Source organism: Mobula birostris, chromosome 1 (genome assembly GCF_030028105.1).
Source record: "Mobula birostris isolate sMobBir1 chromosome 1, sMobBir1.hap1, whole genome shotgun sequence".
NCBI classification, from domain to species: domain Eukaryota; kingdom Metazoa; phylum Chordata; class Chondrichthyes; order Myliobatiformes; family Myliobatidae; genus Mobula; species Mobula birostris.
In genome coordinates this window covers 125,279,224-125,298,206 of record NC_092370.1, presented here as the reverse complement: position 1 = coordinate 125,298,206, position 18,983 = coordinate 125,279,224, and the positions used below count along the sequence as shown (strand labels likewise).

Here is an 18,983-nt window from a genome sequence, read left to right as displayed (position 1 = left end):
AGTTTAAGATATCTTATGCCATAGATGACCTGCAAGTGTGTTTGCTGCTCTTGTCATTGATGGTAGAGGGCAGGTTCATTTTGTTGATAGTACCAAAGGGCTGGAATGTTTAGGGTAGTGGATGGGATGCCTATGAGGCAGACTGTTTTGTTTCTGTATGTTGATCAGTTTTATTGATTGTTACCATTGGGCTTGTTGAGGAATGTGGAGAATATACAAACACTCCTGACTTGTGCCTTGCAAAAAGATTGTGGGGTTTTATAAAGTGGGTTAGTAACCGCACAACCTTGTCCTTTGATCTGCTGTTGTAGCCAATATATTTATGCAGCTGGGCCAGTAGAGGTTCTCGTTAGTGATGAGCAATTTTCCATATTGAATTCCTGTCATCACCAAACAATATATAATTACCTTGTGGTTATTTTAGTAACCTACAGTAGTTTTTATGTCTTGCATTGTACTAGTGCCACAAAACAACCCATTTCATGAAAAACGTATGTGAGTGATAGTAATCCTGATTCTGGATAGTTAGGATGAAGAGCACATTTTTAATGCGTTTGGGTATTGTAAAGGTTACAGACATGGGATTAACTATAAAAGGTTTTATACACTTGGTGTGCACTTCCCTGAAATTTGAAAGTGCGGGGTATTATTTAAGATGTAAAGGATATTTTGGGGATAGATACAGATAGATATATTCTGACATGTATTCTTGCATCAGGAGCATAAACAAAAGATCATTATTCTGAAGCAAATGTACAGATTTATTAGAATGAAGAGCAGACATAGAAAGCGGAACCAGCTACTTTTTGTTTCTGATTTCACTTTGTGCAAAAATTCTAAAGCTTATCTCCTGTTTGCACCATTTCACCCCACTCCTCATCACCACTATATTTGCTGATCTAAACTTCTCAAAACGGCTTAAGAACTTAAAATAGCAGATTCGCTCCATGTCTGTAATCTTTTCAATGCTAAAAGCAGTTTTTTTTAATATAACTTGCTATCTTCCTGAAATAGCTCCCTATGCATCTCCACTTTCCACCTGTCATTCACTGTTTTACATTCGGCTGCGTAGATTCTAACCTTTGAGTTTCGCTCTAAACCTCTATCCTTCAACCCTGCTTAAAGCTTGCCCCGGTTGATTAAGGTGGCTATTAACTTCCCAACATCTCCTTAGGTTCAAATCAGTGAAGTGCTTTAACATTTAGACAATAGACAATAGGTGCAGGAGTAGGCCATTCGGCCCTTCGAGCCAGCACCGCCATTCACTGTGATCATGGCTGATCATCCTCTGTCAGTATCCAGTTCCTGCCTTATCCCCATAACCTTTGATTCCGCTATCTTTAAGAGCTCTATCCATCTCTTTTTGAAAGCATCCAGAGACTTGGCCTCCACAGCCTTCTGGGGCAGAGCATTCCATATATCCACCACTCTCTGGGTGAAGAAGTTTTTCCTCAACTCCGTTCTAAATGGCCTAACCCTAATTCTTAAACTGTGGCCTCTGGTTCTGGACTCACCCATCAGCGGGAACATGCTTCCTGCCTGCAGCGTGTTCAATCCCTTAATAATCTTATATGTTTCAATAAGATCCCCTCTCAGCCTTCTAAATTCCAGTGTATGCAAGCCCAGTCGCTCCAATCTTTCGACATATGACAGTCCCGCCATCCCAGGAATTAACCTTGTGAACCTACTCTGCACTCCCTCAATAGCAAGAATGTCCTTCCTCAAATTTGGAGACCAAAACTGCACACAGTACTCCAGGTGTGGTCTCACCAGGGCCCTGTACAGCTGCAGAAGGACCTCTTTGCTCTTATACTCAATTCCCCTTGTTATGAAGGCCAGCATGCCATTAGCTTTTTTCACTGCCTGCTGTACTTGCATACTTGCTTTCAGTGACAGATGTACAAGAACACCTAGATCTCGTTGTGCTTCCCCTTTTCCTAACTTGACTCCATTTGGATAATAATCTGCCTTCCCGTTCTTACCACCAAAGTGGATAACCTCACATTTATCCACATTAAACTGCATCTGCCATGCATCTGCCCACTCACCCAGCCTGTCCAAGTCACCCTGCATTCTCATAACATCCTCCTCACATTTCACACTGCCACCCAGCTTTGTGTCATCGGCAAATTTGCTAATGTTACTTTCAATTCCCTCATCTAAATCATTAATATATATTGTAAACAGCTGCGGTCCAAGCACTGAACCCTGCGGTACCCCACACGTTAATCGCTACTCTTAGTTTTCTGTCAGCCAGCCAATTTTCAATCCATGTCAGTACTCTGCCCCCAATACCATGTGCCCTGATTTTGCCCACTAATCTCCTATGTGGGACTTTATCAAAGGCTTTCTGAAAGTCCAGGTACACTACATCCACTGGCTCTCCCTTGTCCATTCTCATAATTACATCCTCAAAAAATTCCAGAAGATTAGTCAAGCACGATTTCCCCTTTGTAAATCCATGCTGACTCAGACCAATCCTGTTACTACTATCCAGATGTGTCGTAATTTCATCTTTTATAATTGACTGCAGCATCTTTCCCACCACGGACGTCAGGCTAACCGGTCTATAATTCCCTGTTTTCTCTCTTCCTCCCTTCTTGAAGAGAGGGACAACATTAGCCACCCTACAATCCAGAGGAACTGATCCTGAATCTATAGGACATTGGAAAATGATTACCAATGCGTCCACGATTTCTAAAGCCAGCTCCTTAAGTACCCTGGGATGCAGACCATCAGGTCCCGGGGACTTATCAACCTTCAGACCCAACAGCCTATCCAAGACCATTTCCTGCCTAATATAAATTTCCTTCAGTTCATCCATTACCCTAGGTCTTTTGGCCACTATAACATCTGGGAGATTGTTTATGTCTTCCCTAGTGAAGCCAGATCCAAAGTACCTGTTCAACTCGTCTGCCATTTCCTTGTTCCCCATTATAAATTCACCCGCTTCTGTCTTCAAGGGCCCAATTTTGGTCTTAACTATTTTTTTCCTTTTCACATACCTAAAGAAGCTTTTACTATCCTCCTTTATATCCTTGGCTAGTTTACCTTCGTACCTCATTTTTTCTCCGCGTATTGCCCTTTTAGTTACCTTCTGTTGCTCTTTAAAAGTTTCGCAATCCTCCAGCTTCCCACTTGTCTTTGCTATGTTATACTTCTTCTCTTTTATTTTTATGCTGTCCATTACTTCCCTTGTCAGCCATGGCCTCCCCTTACTCCCCTTAGGATCTTTCTTCCTCTTTGGAACAAACTGATCCTGCACCTTCCGCATTATTCCCAGAAACACTTGCCATTGCTGTTCCACTGTCATCCCTGCTAGGTTATTGTTCCATTGAACTTTGGCCAGCTCCTCCCTCATAGCACCATAGTTCCCTTTGTTCAACTGTAATACTGACACCTGAGTTTCCCTTCTCCCTCTCAAATTGTAGATTAAAACTTATCATATTATGGTCACTACTTCCTAATGGCTCCTTTACCTCAAGGACCCTGATCAAATCCGGTTCATTGCACAACACTAAATCTAGAATCTGGTAGGCTCCAGTACAAGCTGTTCTAAGAATCCATCTCGGAGGGACTCCACAAACTCCCTTTCTTGGGGTCCAGTACCAACCTGATTCCTCCAGTCTACCTGCTTGTTGAAGTCCCCCATAACAACTGTAGCATTACTTTTGCGACATGCCAATTTTAACTCTTGATTCAACTTACACCCTACATCCAGACTACTGTTTGGGGGCCTGTAGATAACTCCCATTAGGGTCTTTCTACCCTTAGAATTTCTCAATTCTATCCATACTGACTCTACGTCTCCTGATTCTATGTCATCCCTCGCAAGGGACTGAATATCATTCCTCACCAACAGAGCCACCCCACCCCCTCTGCCCATCAGTCTGTCCTTTCGATAGGACGTATATCCTTGAATATTCATTTCCCAGGCCCTGTCCACTTGAAGCTATGTCTCTGTTATTCCCACAACATCATATTTACCAATTTCCAACTGTGCCTCAAGCCCATCCACTTTATTTCTTATACTCCGTGCATCCATATACAATACTTTTAATTCATTACTCCCCTGACCTCCCCTGACCAGTTTCTACATTACTGGTACTGTACATTAGTAATCTCTGGCTGAGCATGCAAATGTAGTGTCAGATTAAGAACTCTTGTGGAGGTCTGGTGGCATTGGGATTTGTAATTGAAATTTTAAAAATAAATCTAGTTTAATTTAATTTAAAAAATTTTATATACATGGGTTCCGGTTAATTGGGCCATTGGTTATTCAAGGCAGTCACTTATTTGGAATAATTCTTAAAGAACCAAAACAAATCAAGAAAATAGCTGGAATTCCCTCTGTTTATTTGAGACTCTTGCTAATTAGCATGGGAGACCATCAGTCCCATGAATCTGTGCGGCCATTAGAAACTCTAGTCCACTCTAAGCACTGTTTAGAGTGAACAGTTGCATACGCTTGTGTTATGTATCCATTTGAGCCATTGGTCGCCAATTCAACAAGCAGTGATTTTTTTTATATATGTATATGATTTTAAGTAGAATTTTTGAGACCGTTGCCATGAAAATATTTGACACTATCCAAAAATATTATTCTACTGGACCAAATTAAAACCCATTTGCCTAACACCACCCATCAACAGCTGGTAGAGATGGCTGGAGTGCCAAAATCGACAATTGTGCGCTTGATATGTCAACAAGGTAAACTGTGGGAAGAATGGGCGTAATGTGAGGAACAACAGGGAACATCCCAAAAATGAAAGCATGAAGGTACGGATGCAGATGTTGAAGAGGTCCCCAATCAATGTTTTTTTTTTATTGTAACTGGACAAGATGTGAGTGCCATTGGACCAATATTTAAAAAAACGAAGTCAGAGGTACTAGCTAAGAAGCTGGGTCATGAAGATTTTAAAGCAACAGCTGGTTGGGTGTCTCGATGGAATTGTAGGCACCACATTAAATTCAAGAAAGCATACAGCAAGAATTTAGGACAGATGATATTTGCAATGCTGATGAAACAGGCTTTTTTTTTTAAATCATGCCACGCCAAACAGCGCCCTTGGCTACAAACACATAACGCTATGCAGTGCAAAGAAAGCAACGGATCACAGAACTGTGTGTTCAAATATGTCAGGAACTGATGGGGGAAAAAAAGCGTTAAACCTCTGCTTTAAGGGGTTAAGAATGGATAGTTTACTAATTGAGTACTATGCCAGTGTACACTCTATGAATTCTTCCGTTGGTAACCCATTATGAACGAATACAGTTTTATAGTGCTGTAGTAATATTGATAGTATTCTAATTTGTGTATTTCATTTAAGTACATAATTTGTTACTCAATTAAATGGAAGTTTGCCTTTTTTTAAATATACCTTTTTATCTATTTCCATGAAACTTTGTATAATTTGGGCAGCTGCTTAACTGAGCCAAAATGTACTGGTCCTGATGGTTCCTAGTTAACTGGAATCGTGTGTGTGTGTGTGTGTGTGTGTGTGTATATATATGTATATATTTTATAAGCTATTGTATTTTTTCTTCTTGTTGAAAATAACAAATTTCACAACATGTGCCAGTGATATTTAAGCTGATTCTGATTCTTTCAAAAAAAAACTATCAATTCCGATAGAAATGTTAGTGTCCTATGTACTGTGATTAAAGGAAGAAATATGAAAGTGGAAACAGGAGCACATTTATCATTGCATAGATAATGCTATTCCAGTAAACAGGAAAATGAATATAGTAGGATATACAGTTTAAATCTATTGTCTTCTCATATAGCAAATGAATGTGACATGTTATAATGTTTAATTCATTGTGATATAATCTAGGACTAATAAAAGCCTAGAAATTTGTCAGGAACTTCTCTTAATATTTTTGTTTCTGCTTTAGACTTTGATCTACAGTACTTCTGGATGTGGAGCAGATTTATTGATTATATCCAATGCGTATTGGTTTTCACTGTTGTAGCTGCATATATAACCTACCTCCTTATTGATTCTTCGCTCTTTGTGGAAACGCTTGGTTTCTTTGCTGTCTTCACTGAAGCCATGCTGGGTACTCCGCAGCTGTATCGTAACTATGAGAACAAATCCACAGAAGGAATGAGGTAAGAAGGCCTGTGTAATACTGATAATATTTTTGTGGGAAGAACAAGGTATTTAATTGTATGTTTAACCTGTTGATTACCATTTTGAGAGGACTAGAAAGCATAATCATATTCAAGCTGTAGCAAGTTGGTATTGAAGGACAGTTGAAGCCAACGGTAGTGGATAGCCAAATGTTGGTCAAGCCACAGGAAGACTTCTCTGTTCTTTTGCATCTTCCTGAACTATGAAGCCTTGATTTAACACCACAGCTGATAGATTTCATCTCTAAAGCTGTAGCACTTAGTGCTACACTAAAATGGCAGCTTACATTGTAGGTTTCAATAGGTACATTTAATGTCAGGAAAATGTATACAATATACATCCTGAAATTCTTTTTCTCTGCAAACATCCACAAAAACAGAGAAGTGCCCCAAAGAATGAATGACAGTTAAATGTTAGAACCCCAAAGCCCCCCACCTCCCCCTTCCCACACATAAGCTACAGCAAAGTGATGACCCCCCCCGTCCCCACCAGCAAAAAAGCATCTGCACCCTCCACTGAGCACTCAAGCATGCAGCAAAGCATCAATAAAGACACAGACTTGCAGTACCCCAAAGACCACTCATTCACCTAGTAATTTGACATACCACAGGCTCTCTCTCTCTCTCTCTCTCTCTCTCTCTCTCCCTAATAATGGAGAAAGAGATGTCCCTGTCTCACAGTGGGAGGTGAGATATAGCAAATCAACTCGCTGATTTATGGTATTAAAAGTCGTTTGCGTTGCTTCTTCTGAGCTCTGTGGTCAAAGAACTCAGGTCTCTGGGCATGCAGCCAGCAGCCAGCTCGCTGCTTTCAATCTTCCGTGTACTCCCACGACACATCAGGCGGCAGCACTGACCTCAAATCCGCCCGGCTCCAGAGCCACGAAAATCCAGCATCCTGAAGGCATGTTAGTCTTCCAGGTGGCGTCTTTGACATTTCAAAAAGCGGCCAGTCGTGAGGCCTTGAGAACGGGTCCTATTTCTGAAGTCAGCGTGTAACTTTAGGTCGGGGTCTTCAAAAGAACTCTGAAAAGGAAAAAATGAGATATTAAAGATGGAAATAGAGCTGTTTCCAAAGATGCAAGCAAAGGAGTTGCTGTTAGTCACCATCCTAATCTCTGCCCTCCCTCACATTTGCTTTGTATGGCTTTGGTCCTGGACTAGAGGTTGAGTATTTCAGGTGGCAAATGTGAGATCTCAATATACAGAAGCAAATTTAAAGATGTAATAAATAATGCAGCATCCTAAAACCAAGGCTGCTAATAGATCAAGTGACTGCATCCCTCAAAATATCTTTCTTTTACTTGAAATATCTCTCATTAACTTAAACCAAGCTTTTCTTTTTAGGCACACGAAGTTGGGAACATGAAAGAATCATTTGATTTCTTGACTCATTAAGAGCTGACCATAAGAGCAGAATTATGACATTCGGCTCATCAAGTCTGCTCCACCATTTGATCTTGGCTGATTTATTTTCCCTTTCATCCCCATACTTCTGTCTTCTTCCCGTAACCTATGATACCCTTACTAATCAAGAATGTGTCAACCTCCGCTTTAAATATAGCCAATGAATTGGCCTCCACAGAGTTCTGTGGCAATGAATTATAACCATATAACCATGTAACAATTACAGCACAGAAACAGGCCATCTCGGCCCTCTAGTCCGTGCCGAACTCTTACTCTCACTTAGTCCCACTGACCTGCACTCAGCCCATAACCTTCCATTCCTTTCCTGTCCATATATCTATCCAATTTAACTTTAAACGACAACATCGAACCTGCCTCAACCACTAATACTGGAAGCTCATTCCACGCAGCCACCAGTCTCTGAGTAAAGAAGTTCCCCCTCATGTTACCCCTAAACTTTTGCCCTTTAACTCTCAACTCATGTCCTCTTGTTTGAATCTCCCCCACTCTCAATGGAAAAAGCCTATCCATGTCAACTCTATCTATCCCTCTCATAATCTTAAATACCTTTATCAAGTCCCCCCTCAACCTTCTACGTTCCAGAGAATAAAGACCCAACTTGTTCAACCTTTCTCTGTAACTTAAGTGATGAAACCCAGGTAACATTCTAGTAAGCCTTCTCTGTACTCTCTCTGTTTTGTTGACATCTTTCCTACAATTTGGTGACCAAAACTGTACACAATACTCCAGATTTGGCCTCACCAATGCCTTGTACAATTTCAACATTGCATCCCAACTCCTATACTCAATGCTCTGATTTATAAAGGCCAGCATACCAAAAGCTTTCTTCACCACCCTATCCACATGAGATTCCATCTTCAGGGAACAATGCAGCATTATTCCTAGATTCCTTTGTTCTACTGCATTCTTCAATGCCCTACCATTTACCATGTATGTCCTATTTTGATTAGTCCTACCAAAGTGTAGCACCTCACATTTATCAGCATTAATTCTAATTCACTACCTCTTGGCTAAAGAGATTCCTCCTCATCTCTGTTCTAAAGGAACATTCATCTGTTCTGAGGCTGTACTGTCTGGTCCTAAGTTCCCCCAGTACTCAAAATATCCTCTCCACGTCCACTCTTATCTACTCCTTTCAATATTCAATAGGTTTCATTGAGGAGCACCTGCCCCCCCCCCCCCACTCATTCTTTCAGAATCTAAGATCATTCTCAGAAACCTCCTCTGGACCCTCTCCAATGCCAGCACATACTTCCTTAGATTTGTGGCCCAAAACTGCTCATCAAAATATCAAAGATGGCCAGACCAATGCCTTATAAATCCTCATTATTACTTTTCACCTGCGAGTTAACCTTTAGGAATCCTGCACGAGGTCTCCCCAGCCCCTTTGCACCTCCCATTTCTGAAATAGCTCCTCTATTTAGAAAATAGTTCATGCCTTTGTTGCTTTTATGAAATTGCATGACCATACACTTCCCTACAACCTATTCCATCTGGCATTTCTTTGCCCATTCTCCTAATCTGTTTAAGTTCTTCTGCAGTCTCCCTGTTTCCTTAATACTACCTACTCCTCCACCGATCTTGGTACCATATACAAACCTGTCACAAATCCATCAGTTCATTCATCCAGGTTATTAACATATAACCTGAACAGTAGCAGACCCAACTCTGATCCCTGTGCAACACCGCTAGTTAGCAGCAGCCAACCAGAAAAAATCCTCTTTATTCCCACTCTGCCTTCTGGCAGTTGGCCAATCTACTCATTTTCTCACTTTTGTTTAGAGGTACAGCAACAGTCCCTTGGGGCCTAACAAGTCAGCGCTTCCCAATTATATCTGCTTGACCAATTAGCCTACGAACCCGTATATGTTTGGTATGTGGGAGGAAACCAAAGCACCCATAGGAAACCAATGCAGTTAAGAGAAAAATGTACAAACTCCTTGTAGGCAGCTGTGAGAATTGAACCTGGGTTGCATCCACTGCTAAAACTATGCCACTGTATCACCTATCTTCGGTTCATGCTAGTATCTTTCCTGTAATACCATGGAGTCCTAAGTTGTTTATTAGCCTCATGTGCAGCACCTTATCAAAGGCCTTTTGAAAATCCAAGTTAAAAAAATCCGCTGATTTTTCTTTGTCTACCTTTTCTATCATTTTCTCAAATAATTCCAATTTCCACAGTGAAGCCTGATGCAAAATACTTACTCTGTTCGTCTACCATTTCCTTGTCCCCCCCATTACTACCTTCCTAGCATAATTTTCCAGTGATCCAATATCCACTCTCGCCTCTTTTCCTCTTTATATATCTGATAAAAAAAACTTTTGGTAATGGCAGCAAAATCGAGGCCCGAAGTGAATTGCCATGGTGAGGCCAGGTCCTAGTGTGCGGTTCAGACAATTTAAGCACCGGCCCGGATAGTCTGAGGGCTCCTTTCTCCGTGACACTAGGGCTGCGAGAGTGCCCCCAGCTGCCCTGCTTCACGTCTGCGAACTTTGTGGTGATTTGTCCCGCTAATACGTATGAATGCAGGCCTACTCTGTGGTGCTCGCGGGATTTGGATCGAAGGACTCAGTTTGGCTCGGAATGCTGTTGTTGTTGCTCGCTTCAATTGTTTGCATGAGTTGTTTTGTGTTTTTTTTCCCCCTCTTTCTCGGGGGGTTGGTCTTATGTTTTTTTAAGTGGGTTCTTCTGGGTTCCTTGTTTTGCAACTGCCTGTAAGTAAACAATACTCAAGGCTGTATAATTTATACATTGATAATAAATGCACTTTGAACCTTTGAATCCTTTTTGATGCTTTTGGTTAGCTTACCTTTGTATTTCATCTTTTCTTTCCTTATGTTTTTTCTTTGCCTTCAGTTGCTTTTTAGAAGTTTTCTAATCCTCTAACTTCCCACTGATTTTTACTATATTATATGCTCTCTCTTTTGCTTTTATGCTGACTCTGACTTCTGAGGTCATGCACAGTTACCTCATCCTCCTTCCAGAATACTACTTCATGTTTGGCATGTATCTATCCTGCGCCTTCCAATATGCCACCAGAAACTCCAGCCGTTGCTGTTCCTCTGTCATCCCTGCTAATGTTCCCTTCCAATCAAATTTGGCCAGCTTCTCTCTCATGCCTCTGTAATTCCCTTTACTCTGCAATACTGATACATCTTTTCTCTCTCTCAAACTGCAGAGTGAATTCTATCATATTATGATCATTTCCTCAGAAGGGTTCTTTACCTTAAGCTCCCTAATCATATCTGGTTCATTACACAACACCCAATCCAGAATTACCTTTCCCTTAGTGGGCTCAATCACAAGCTGCTGTAACAAGCCACATTATAGGCATTCTACAACTTCCCTGTCTTGGGATCCAGCACCAAATTGATTTTCCCAATATGCCTGCATATTGAAATTCCCCGTGACTATGGTAACATAGCCCTCATTGTATGCCTTTTCTATTTTTGTTGATATTTATATCCCACATCTGGGCTACTGTTCAGGGCCCATCAGAGTCTTTTTATCCTTGCAGTTCCTTAACACTAACCAGAAGGATTCTGCATCTTCCGATCCTATGTTATCTGTTTACATTTTTTTTTTACCATCAATGCTACCCTAACCCCTCTACCTACTCTTTCATCTGTACCATTATCATATTCCTGCCCTGACTAGCACATGGCACTGTGAGTAATCCAGAGATTGCCACTTTGGAGGTCCTGTTCTTCAGCCTTTTCCCTAACTCCCTGTACTAACTGCATAGGACCTCTTTCCCCTTTATTCTGATGCCATTGCTACCAATGTGCACCATAACCTCTGGCTATTAACCCTTCTTCTTGAGAATCATCTTCTGCTGCTGCTCTGAGACATCCTGGCCCTAGCGTCCGTGAGACAACACACCATTCTGGGTTCTCTTTTGTGGCCACAGAATCTCCTGTCTATCCCCCTAACTAGCAAGTCTCCTATCACTGCTACTCAGCTTCACTTTACCCTTCCCTGCTTTGCCTCAGAGCCAGCCGCAGTGGTACTGGCCTGGCTGCTGTTGCTGTGCCCTGATAGATCATTTCTACCCCCCCCCCCCCCCCACCAAAGCTGTATTGAAAGGGGAATACTTGTTGCTGAGAGGAATGTCTGCAGGGGAACCCTGCACCGACTGCCTACTCCCCTTCGCCTGATATTCAACTACCTACTATCTGAAGCCTTCAGTCTGGGTGTGACCACCTCAGTAAAAGACTCATCTGTGAAATTTTCAGCCTCTCAGACCATCCTGAGTGCATCCAGCTCCAGCTCCAGTTCCTTGACCTTGTCAGTCAGGAGCTGAAGTTGAGTGCACTTCCTGCAGATGTAGTCATCCGGGAGACCAGTGCTGCTACTGTTTTTGGTGCCTTCAGCCAAAAATTCAAAGAAGTGCTGTGGACAATGCTGAGGTGAGGTTTGGGCTGAGACAGGATGATGCAAGTGTAAAATGGTTCTTGTCCTAGTTTGTTGTGTTTGAGGGAAGGGGAAAGATGTACATTTATTTAGTGACTTTCATTTTCCTAAACATTTTCCCACCAACAAATTGCTTATTATAATGTAGAAAATTTTTCCACAGCAAGCTCCCACAGTTGTTAAGATAAGGTCCCACCTGTCTGCTTTTCATAATCTTAGTTGAACGATGACAAATACCTCCCCTGCTTCTCTTCAGTATATTGCCCTAGGCTCTTTTCTATTCACCTGAGAACATAAGCAGTATTTTGCTTTAATATTTTATCCAAAAGATAGCACTTTTAACTATACAAGGTTCCCTTTACAGGAAGGTGAACATTTTGTGTGATCTCTGTGCAGGAGGGGATTTAATCCAATGGCAAGATTGCCACAGCAGATTATGTGTTCTTCCCAACTTTTAACTTTTATTCTTCTTAAGTATTAAGCAGAACTCAATTAGTCAATGTAAGTGAAATAAAAGGTCTGGTAAATGCAAACACTTATTTCTTTTGCGGAGCTCTGTGGTGGTAAAACCAGCAGGTAGCAACTAATCAGTCTTCCAGGTAGTGAAGCAGGCAGTGTATATATTTTACAGCAATACAGTTTATCCTGTAAAAATTTGAGTTTACCCAAGTCTTGTAAATGAATGATTAGTAATTTTCAATGTTCTTACTCCCCATGAAGTATCACAATGGTGTTGATGTGGACAAGTGGCGACACTTTCAAGACTGCTTACTTCATTCTGAACCAGGCACCTTTCCAGTTCTGGATATGTGGATTGCTCCAAGTTTGTGTCGATATTACTATCCTCTTTCAAGCTTACTACTATGACCGTTACCCTCAGAAACCATCTTCTCACACCGTCCCTTCCACGAGCACTAAGGCACTTTAGCTGCAACGTTATTCAACAGGAACACCAAATGATCATGTCCTGCAAGGGACAGCAAAGCCCTCAAAATTGAACCAGTGCCAATAATATAATGTTGGCTCTCAGGATTCTGGAAGGATCTCAAAGTTTCTTTCAAGAAAAAAAAGTTACACAGTTAAACTATTGTCAGTATGTCTTTGATTATTTATATATTCTATTATGTTTAATTCACCATTGTCTTTCACTTGGTTTATCTAAATGCCTTATCATATGTAAACACGAGGAAATATGCAGATGCTGGAATTTCAGGCAACACACATAAAAGTTGCTGGTGAATGCAGCAGGCCAGGTAGCATCTTTAGGAAGAGGTACATTCGACGTTTCAAGCCGAGATCCTTCGTCAGGACTAACTGAAAGAAGAGCTAGTAAGAGATTTGAAAGTGGGAGGGGGAGGTCTTGGCCCAAAACGTCGACTGTACCTCTTCCTAAAGATGCTGCCTGGCCTGCTGCGTTCACCAGCAACTTTTATGTGTGTTGCCTTACCATATGTACCATTTTGGAACATTTTTGTTTTCTGGGATTCCCCCCCCCTCCCCCCACTGGTGTTTCGTACATCTTGCAATGTGATTGTGTTTTGATCATCTAACAAAAACAGTTTTTGTTAAATCCTTTACACATATCCAAAGAATTTTGCACTAAGCACCCACTTTTAAACATGAATCTTGATTCATTATTATATGTTATTATGACCACCATTTCCACTTTCTTCTCAAAAAGCCACAAGGAGACAAATTTAAAAGAAATCTGTTTTATATTTGGAAGACACAGAATCCATTTCCACACTACTTTGTTCAAGTGATCCGAGTAATTTTATCAGTAACTAGTTAAAACTGGATCCGCAACAGCTTTCAGAGGTATCGTGGGGAACTGGGAGCCAACTTAATTTGTTGATGATTGGATGCCTCAGTGATGTTGCCGTTGGTACTGGGCACACTGGAGTGGAAGAGAAAGTTTGGACATTAATTTAGTGCTTCGGATCCCCACCAGACTTCACACCAGATGCTTATCCAGGGCGAATTCTGAGGGCCTCTCAGAGTGAAAAGTGTTGGTACAGCGTTTGCTAAAGACAAGAGAAACTAAGATATTTGCTCTATCATGAATGATAGACGATCACAGGAGAAGAGCAAAAAGTAAAAGAAAATATTTTGTCAGATATACTCCATACTCAGCAATGAAGTAAGTTAATTGTAGTCACTTTTCATCTTTGGTAAAAATAGTAATGGAAGTGAGAGTTCTTTTTAACAAAATTGATGACATTTACTCTTTCAATGATCTCCAAATGCTGACTCTATTTTTACCCTTTCCTGTAGATTTATTGGCATGTTATCTTCACGCATCAATTTTGCATGGTGGTGTAGCAATCATTCTTAAACACAGATCTAGTTTGCCTTTCATCTGCCCCACTTCTCAATGCTCTCATTGGTGCTTAAATCTGCCTACGTTTTTTTGCAGTGGATTTGCTTAAATAAATAAGCATTTATATGTAGGAATTTCAACTATAATCCATTTTGGATGCTTCCTGTGCTGTTCTTCATATCAAAAGACTAACTCAATATTTTCTGTCTTCCTACTTGGGGAATGTCCTGGTACTATCATCTGCTTTCCCCACGCCATGGTGATTCCTTCATACTCAGCACTCTGAGACAGCCATTGGAGCCAGAGGCCAGGTTTTACCACTTTTAATATAGTTGACTAATCCAATCCATTTCCTACAAAGAAAAGTTCGTATGATTACATTAACAGCTGAATAAAATTAAATCTTCTTTGCAGAATACTTCATTAAAGAACTTGGTACCAATGAATTCCAACCCCTTAATGGAAGTATGATATTACAGTCCTTACAGTCATATTCTTAAACTGTTGAACTGAGATCTGATCATTTTTTTGTGTGAGCAATAGTGTTACAATTAGTTATTTGGCATTCACAGGATTCTAGCAGTCTGTGAAATTGTATTCTCTCAGACTGAAGTTAAACTGTTACCAGCTAACTTACAATGGCTGGAAGCAATTTCACCTAGTTTTGTAAATAGGTGAGTAAAGCTGTGACAGAACTGTTCCACTGGGTGACCTACCTTTGGCTGTGTAGAGCAACAAATGAGAGTTGTACCTTGAAAGGTTCTTAACAATTTCAGAATCAGGTTATCACTGATTTAGATGACATAAAATTTGTTTTTTTGTGGCTGCAGTATAGTGCAAAATCAAAATTGCTATAAAATTACAAAAATAATTAGTATATATAAAAAAGGGATAAAGAGGTAGTGTTAATGAGTTTATGGACTGTTTAGAAAGCTGTTGGAGAAAGAGAAGGTGTTCCTGAATTGTTGAGTATGAGTCTTTAGGCTCCTTTACCACTTCCCCCAGTGATGGTAATAAGATTTACAATCCACTTTCTTAATTTTGCTTGGGAGCTATTTACTGAATTTCTGCTAAAACTTTGTCACTGGATAACATTTGCTCTACAACAGGTTGCTGGTTGTCATTGTTTGCTTTGGGCCTAAGTGACCTTACAAATTTAAAGAGGAACATTTTAAGCCAAGTTGTCTGTGTTCATACTGCAGCATGTATATTCAAAACCTAGGGGCCTGCTAAATGCTGGCCTTTCTAATCTAGTTATAAAATATTTAAATTTTCTAAAATATTTTCTTAAAATACTTTTCAAAATCAAGAACAGTTCCATATTTGTGCCATATTTGTTCTTCTATTAGCTGCTCTAAAGATTTAGTAACAAAACATTTATTCTGCTGAAACCAGTTTGCGCAGTTTTTCATACTGGTGTTCTGAGTAAACCTTGCCTACCTTTATAACCCAAACTCTACAGTCACCATGTAAACACTTACACCGGCCTAATCCAGCCATTTGTGCAGTTTGTAGCCAGCATATGGCCACAGTACAAGATATAGCCTTCTGTTCTCAATTAGCAAGCAAAAAAAAAGAGGCTGATCTTGTCTGGCATCATCCATTGTAACTGCTAGCTTTTAGACAAGTTCCTATACCTGTTTATAATTTTAGTGTGAACTTCTGCAAACTCAAAGGAAAGTCACACCATCTTATCATTAGCTTGCTTAATATTTTGATATTTATTAAATACATACAATGGGATTTATACTTTGCTTGCGGGAATCTTAAAATCTCTATCTGTATTCCTAGAGTATGAAATACCATTACTAGTGCACGTTGAAAAATAGAGGTATTCCTAAACTTGATTCCTGATATTAGGTGCAATAATCTCAATTATGTTTACATAATGTTTTCTTATCTATTTGGTTTTCTGCTAAACGGTAGGAAAGTATTTACAGTGGGGCATAAGTCAAATGGGTACATTTGGATCTCGCACTTCTTGACTGGTCATGAAATGTTTAAACTTTTTCATTTTTTGTTCTTACCGGTTACGTTGAGTAGGTTTACATCATTTTAGCATTTAATGTGTGTTTATAAGTATTTGAATAATTAACATCTTGTATTATGTCAAATCTACCAAAAAAGTAAAAGATTTGTTCATTGTATAAAGGAACCAGGTGAAAGGACTGGACTGAACTGGCACAAGAATGTTGCACAACACAGCCAGCCTTAGCCTGTGCTGCCGATCAGCATTGTATGTAGGTGCTTTGATGTATTACATATAAGATTACTGAATGAAACGAGAAAACATGACAAAACTTGAAGTGCATTCATTAGAGACTCTGTATTCATGCATTAAACTAAAACTTAAATAAAAGTATTTGGAACTGAGAATAGATTGTGATGAATGCAATTATGTCCTTCCAATTAAATCATAGATTAGAGCACACATTTCTAATGTTATATTTATCATGTAAGTAACCACAAATATAAATTACAAATATATACTATATTACTATTAATTTCCATATTGTCAAGAGTGATTCTGTTCATGGGATATGTTGCATTAAAATACATGTTAATTTTGATTTTCCTCTTGCATAGGAGTATGCCTTACAGATGATGCTCTTGTCTGTTACCGTTAACAAGTCTAGGACAGTCCAGACTGATTACTCAAGCAATGAATCATAGATTTTGATGATTAATGGTGGCACAGTTTTATGGATATGTTCTCTGATGTAAATGTGCTATACTTTTTGAAGATGTCATTAGAAGTCTTCAGCCACATAAGAAGGAGGAGAATGTGGTAATTTGTGCATTAACTTTTCATTCTCTGTGAAAGTCCAGACTTGATTCACTTTTTCCTAAAATATCCAGTCAGAACTCTGTCTCAAACCAAAATGTGACAATTTGAATAAAGAAAGATACTGTACAATGACAAACTGGAAACAATCATCAATACTTTGAAAATGCCCAAATCAACATGCATACCTTCTGCTAATGAGCAACTTCTGTTTATGCAAACTTTGACATGCAATTGTTTGTTGTGCTAAATATAGGCTTGAAAACTTAGGAACTGCTGTTTTTTTTTATTTTTCAAAGAAATTTTTAAGTGAAAAATGTGATTTCATATTTGGTTTTCTCAGAGCATTCTGAAGTTAATTCATTAAATTGCCAACCCTTTGTAACACTGGCTGCATTCAAATCTTAAATTGCATCCTGATTACAAATCTGCAAGTTTAAGCTTTTTTTTGTGGGGGTGAGGGCATTTTAAATACTGTATCCCCAAAGCAAACCCTTTGTAATTGATTGAAGTCACTTGAATGCAAGTACTCTAAAATTGGATTAGATACCAATTGAGTTATTTTTGGTTTGTTCAGTTAACACAATAATGCAAGTTATTGATTTTTGTTTGAACAAAAGCACCTCCTTGAAATTTCATTTAAAAGCATATTAGAGCCTGCAAATAGCAATGGCTAAAGGCACAGGACTGCAGATACTGAAATCTGGAGTGACACACAAGATGCTGAAGGAACCCAGTGAATCAAGCAGCAGCTGTTGAGGGAAATGGACAGTTATTGTTTTTGTCAAGACCCTTCATCTGGATGGGATGAAGAGTCTTGACCTAAAATGTCGACTGTCCATTTCCCTCCACAGATGCTGCATGACTTGCTCAGTTCTTCCAGCATCCTGTGAATTGTTGAAATAAAGGTTTCATGAGCATTTTAAATTTCCAATTAAGGTTGCACTGGTCTTGATAAAGGTAGTAGGGGAAAAATTACACAATTTAAAGCCTGACTGAGAATAAGTGCTTTTAAAAGATAGAGTAACTTGAGGTTACATTCTTTTTTTAAAAAAAAATGACTCAGTCATCAGATTAAAGGCAGGTAAACTGTGAGGAGAGTTTCAAGTAGGGGTTTCTTCAGAACAAGAGGAAGCTGAAGGGATATTTATTGGACAGTGTGGATAGAGACAATGGAAAGATCCCAGTTCACTTTCAGGTGTCAGAAACCAGGGGACATAAGTTGAAGGTAGTTGATAGAAGGAGTAGTGGTGATAATAAGTGGAGGTGTTATTCTCCCCCCCTCCCCCGCCCCCACACAGAGTGGTACAGATCTGAAACCTGCTGCCACGTAGGGTGGTGGAAGTAGAATCCATCTTCACATTTAAATGGTAATTATGCATTCTGAAGACCATTGGCCTGTTAGCAGCTCTGTTGATCTTTTACAGCTAGGCCTCCCAGTGAAATAAATATTGTCTTAAAAATCACTTTGATTCTTCCAGAAAACAACCATAACCATGAAGTATTTTTTAGAACTCTAGTTGAATCGGTGGCTGAAAGCCAATTTAAAAAATAGAGTCGTAGGCAATTTCTGCCAAGATTAGGTAGTTATATTTTGGGAAATGTGACGTAATTTGCCCTCAATCTATAAAACTCCAAAGGGGTTTGCTCAATTTGCCTCTGCCTGCAACAACTAGAGTTAATTGCATGCAAATATCTGTGTCATTTGATGTCCAGATTCCTACAGAGCAATTTGCCACACTCCCTTAAAGGTTGTGCTTGTTATTTGATATTTTCCAGTGCTCTGGGAGCTTTTGATTATATTTGAGTATAAAGGTTTTAGAATCTGTGTCTTAATAAATATCCAGACTAAGTACGAATAAAATTGAAGATTCTGAATAGTTAAAATGCTAAATACCAG

General features: G+C 39.7%; 1 protein-coding gene across 8 annotated transcripts in view; it reads left to right on the top strand.

Moving 5' to 3' along the window:
- The window catches only part of LOC140199502 (solute carrier family 66 member 2), an 83,831-nt gene that overhangs the window by 40,183 nt on the left and 24,665 nt on the right, over positions 1 to 18,983 (top strand). For 3 of the 8 annotated variants that reach the window (XM_072261723.1, XM_072261700.1, XM_072261708.1), the window contains 2 exons: positions 5,899 to 6,115; positions 12,699 to 17,445. In XM_072261723.1, the coding sequence (XP_072117824.1) occupies positions 5,899 to 6,115; positions 12,699 to 12,906 (425 nt within the window). In that variant the 3' untranslated portion in view covers positions 12,907 to 17,445. Of the gene's footprint in view, positions 1 to 5,898; positions 6,116 to 12,698; positions 17,742 to 18,983 lie in introns of those variants that run through there. The other 5 variants (XR_011886435.1, XR_011886434.1, XM_072261732.1 and 2 more) reach the window with 5 other exon arrangements.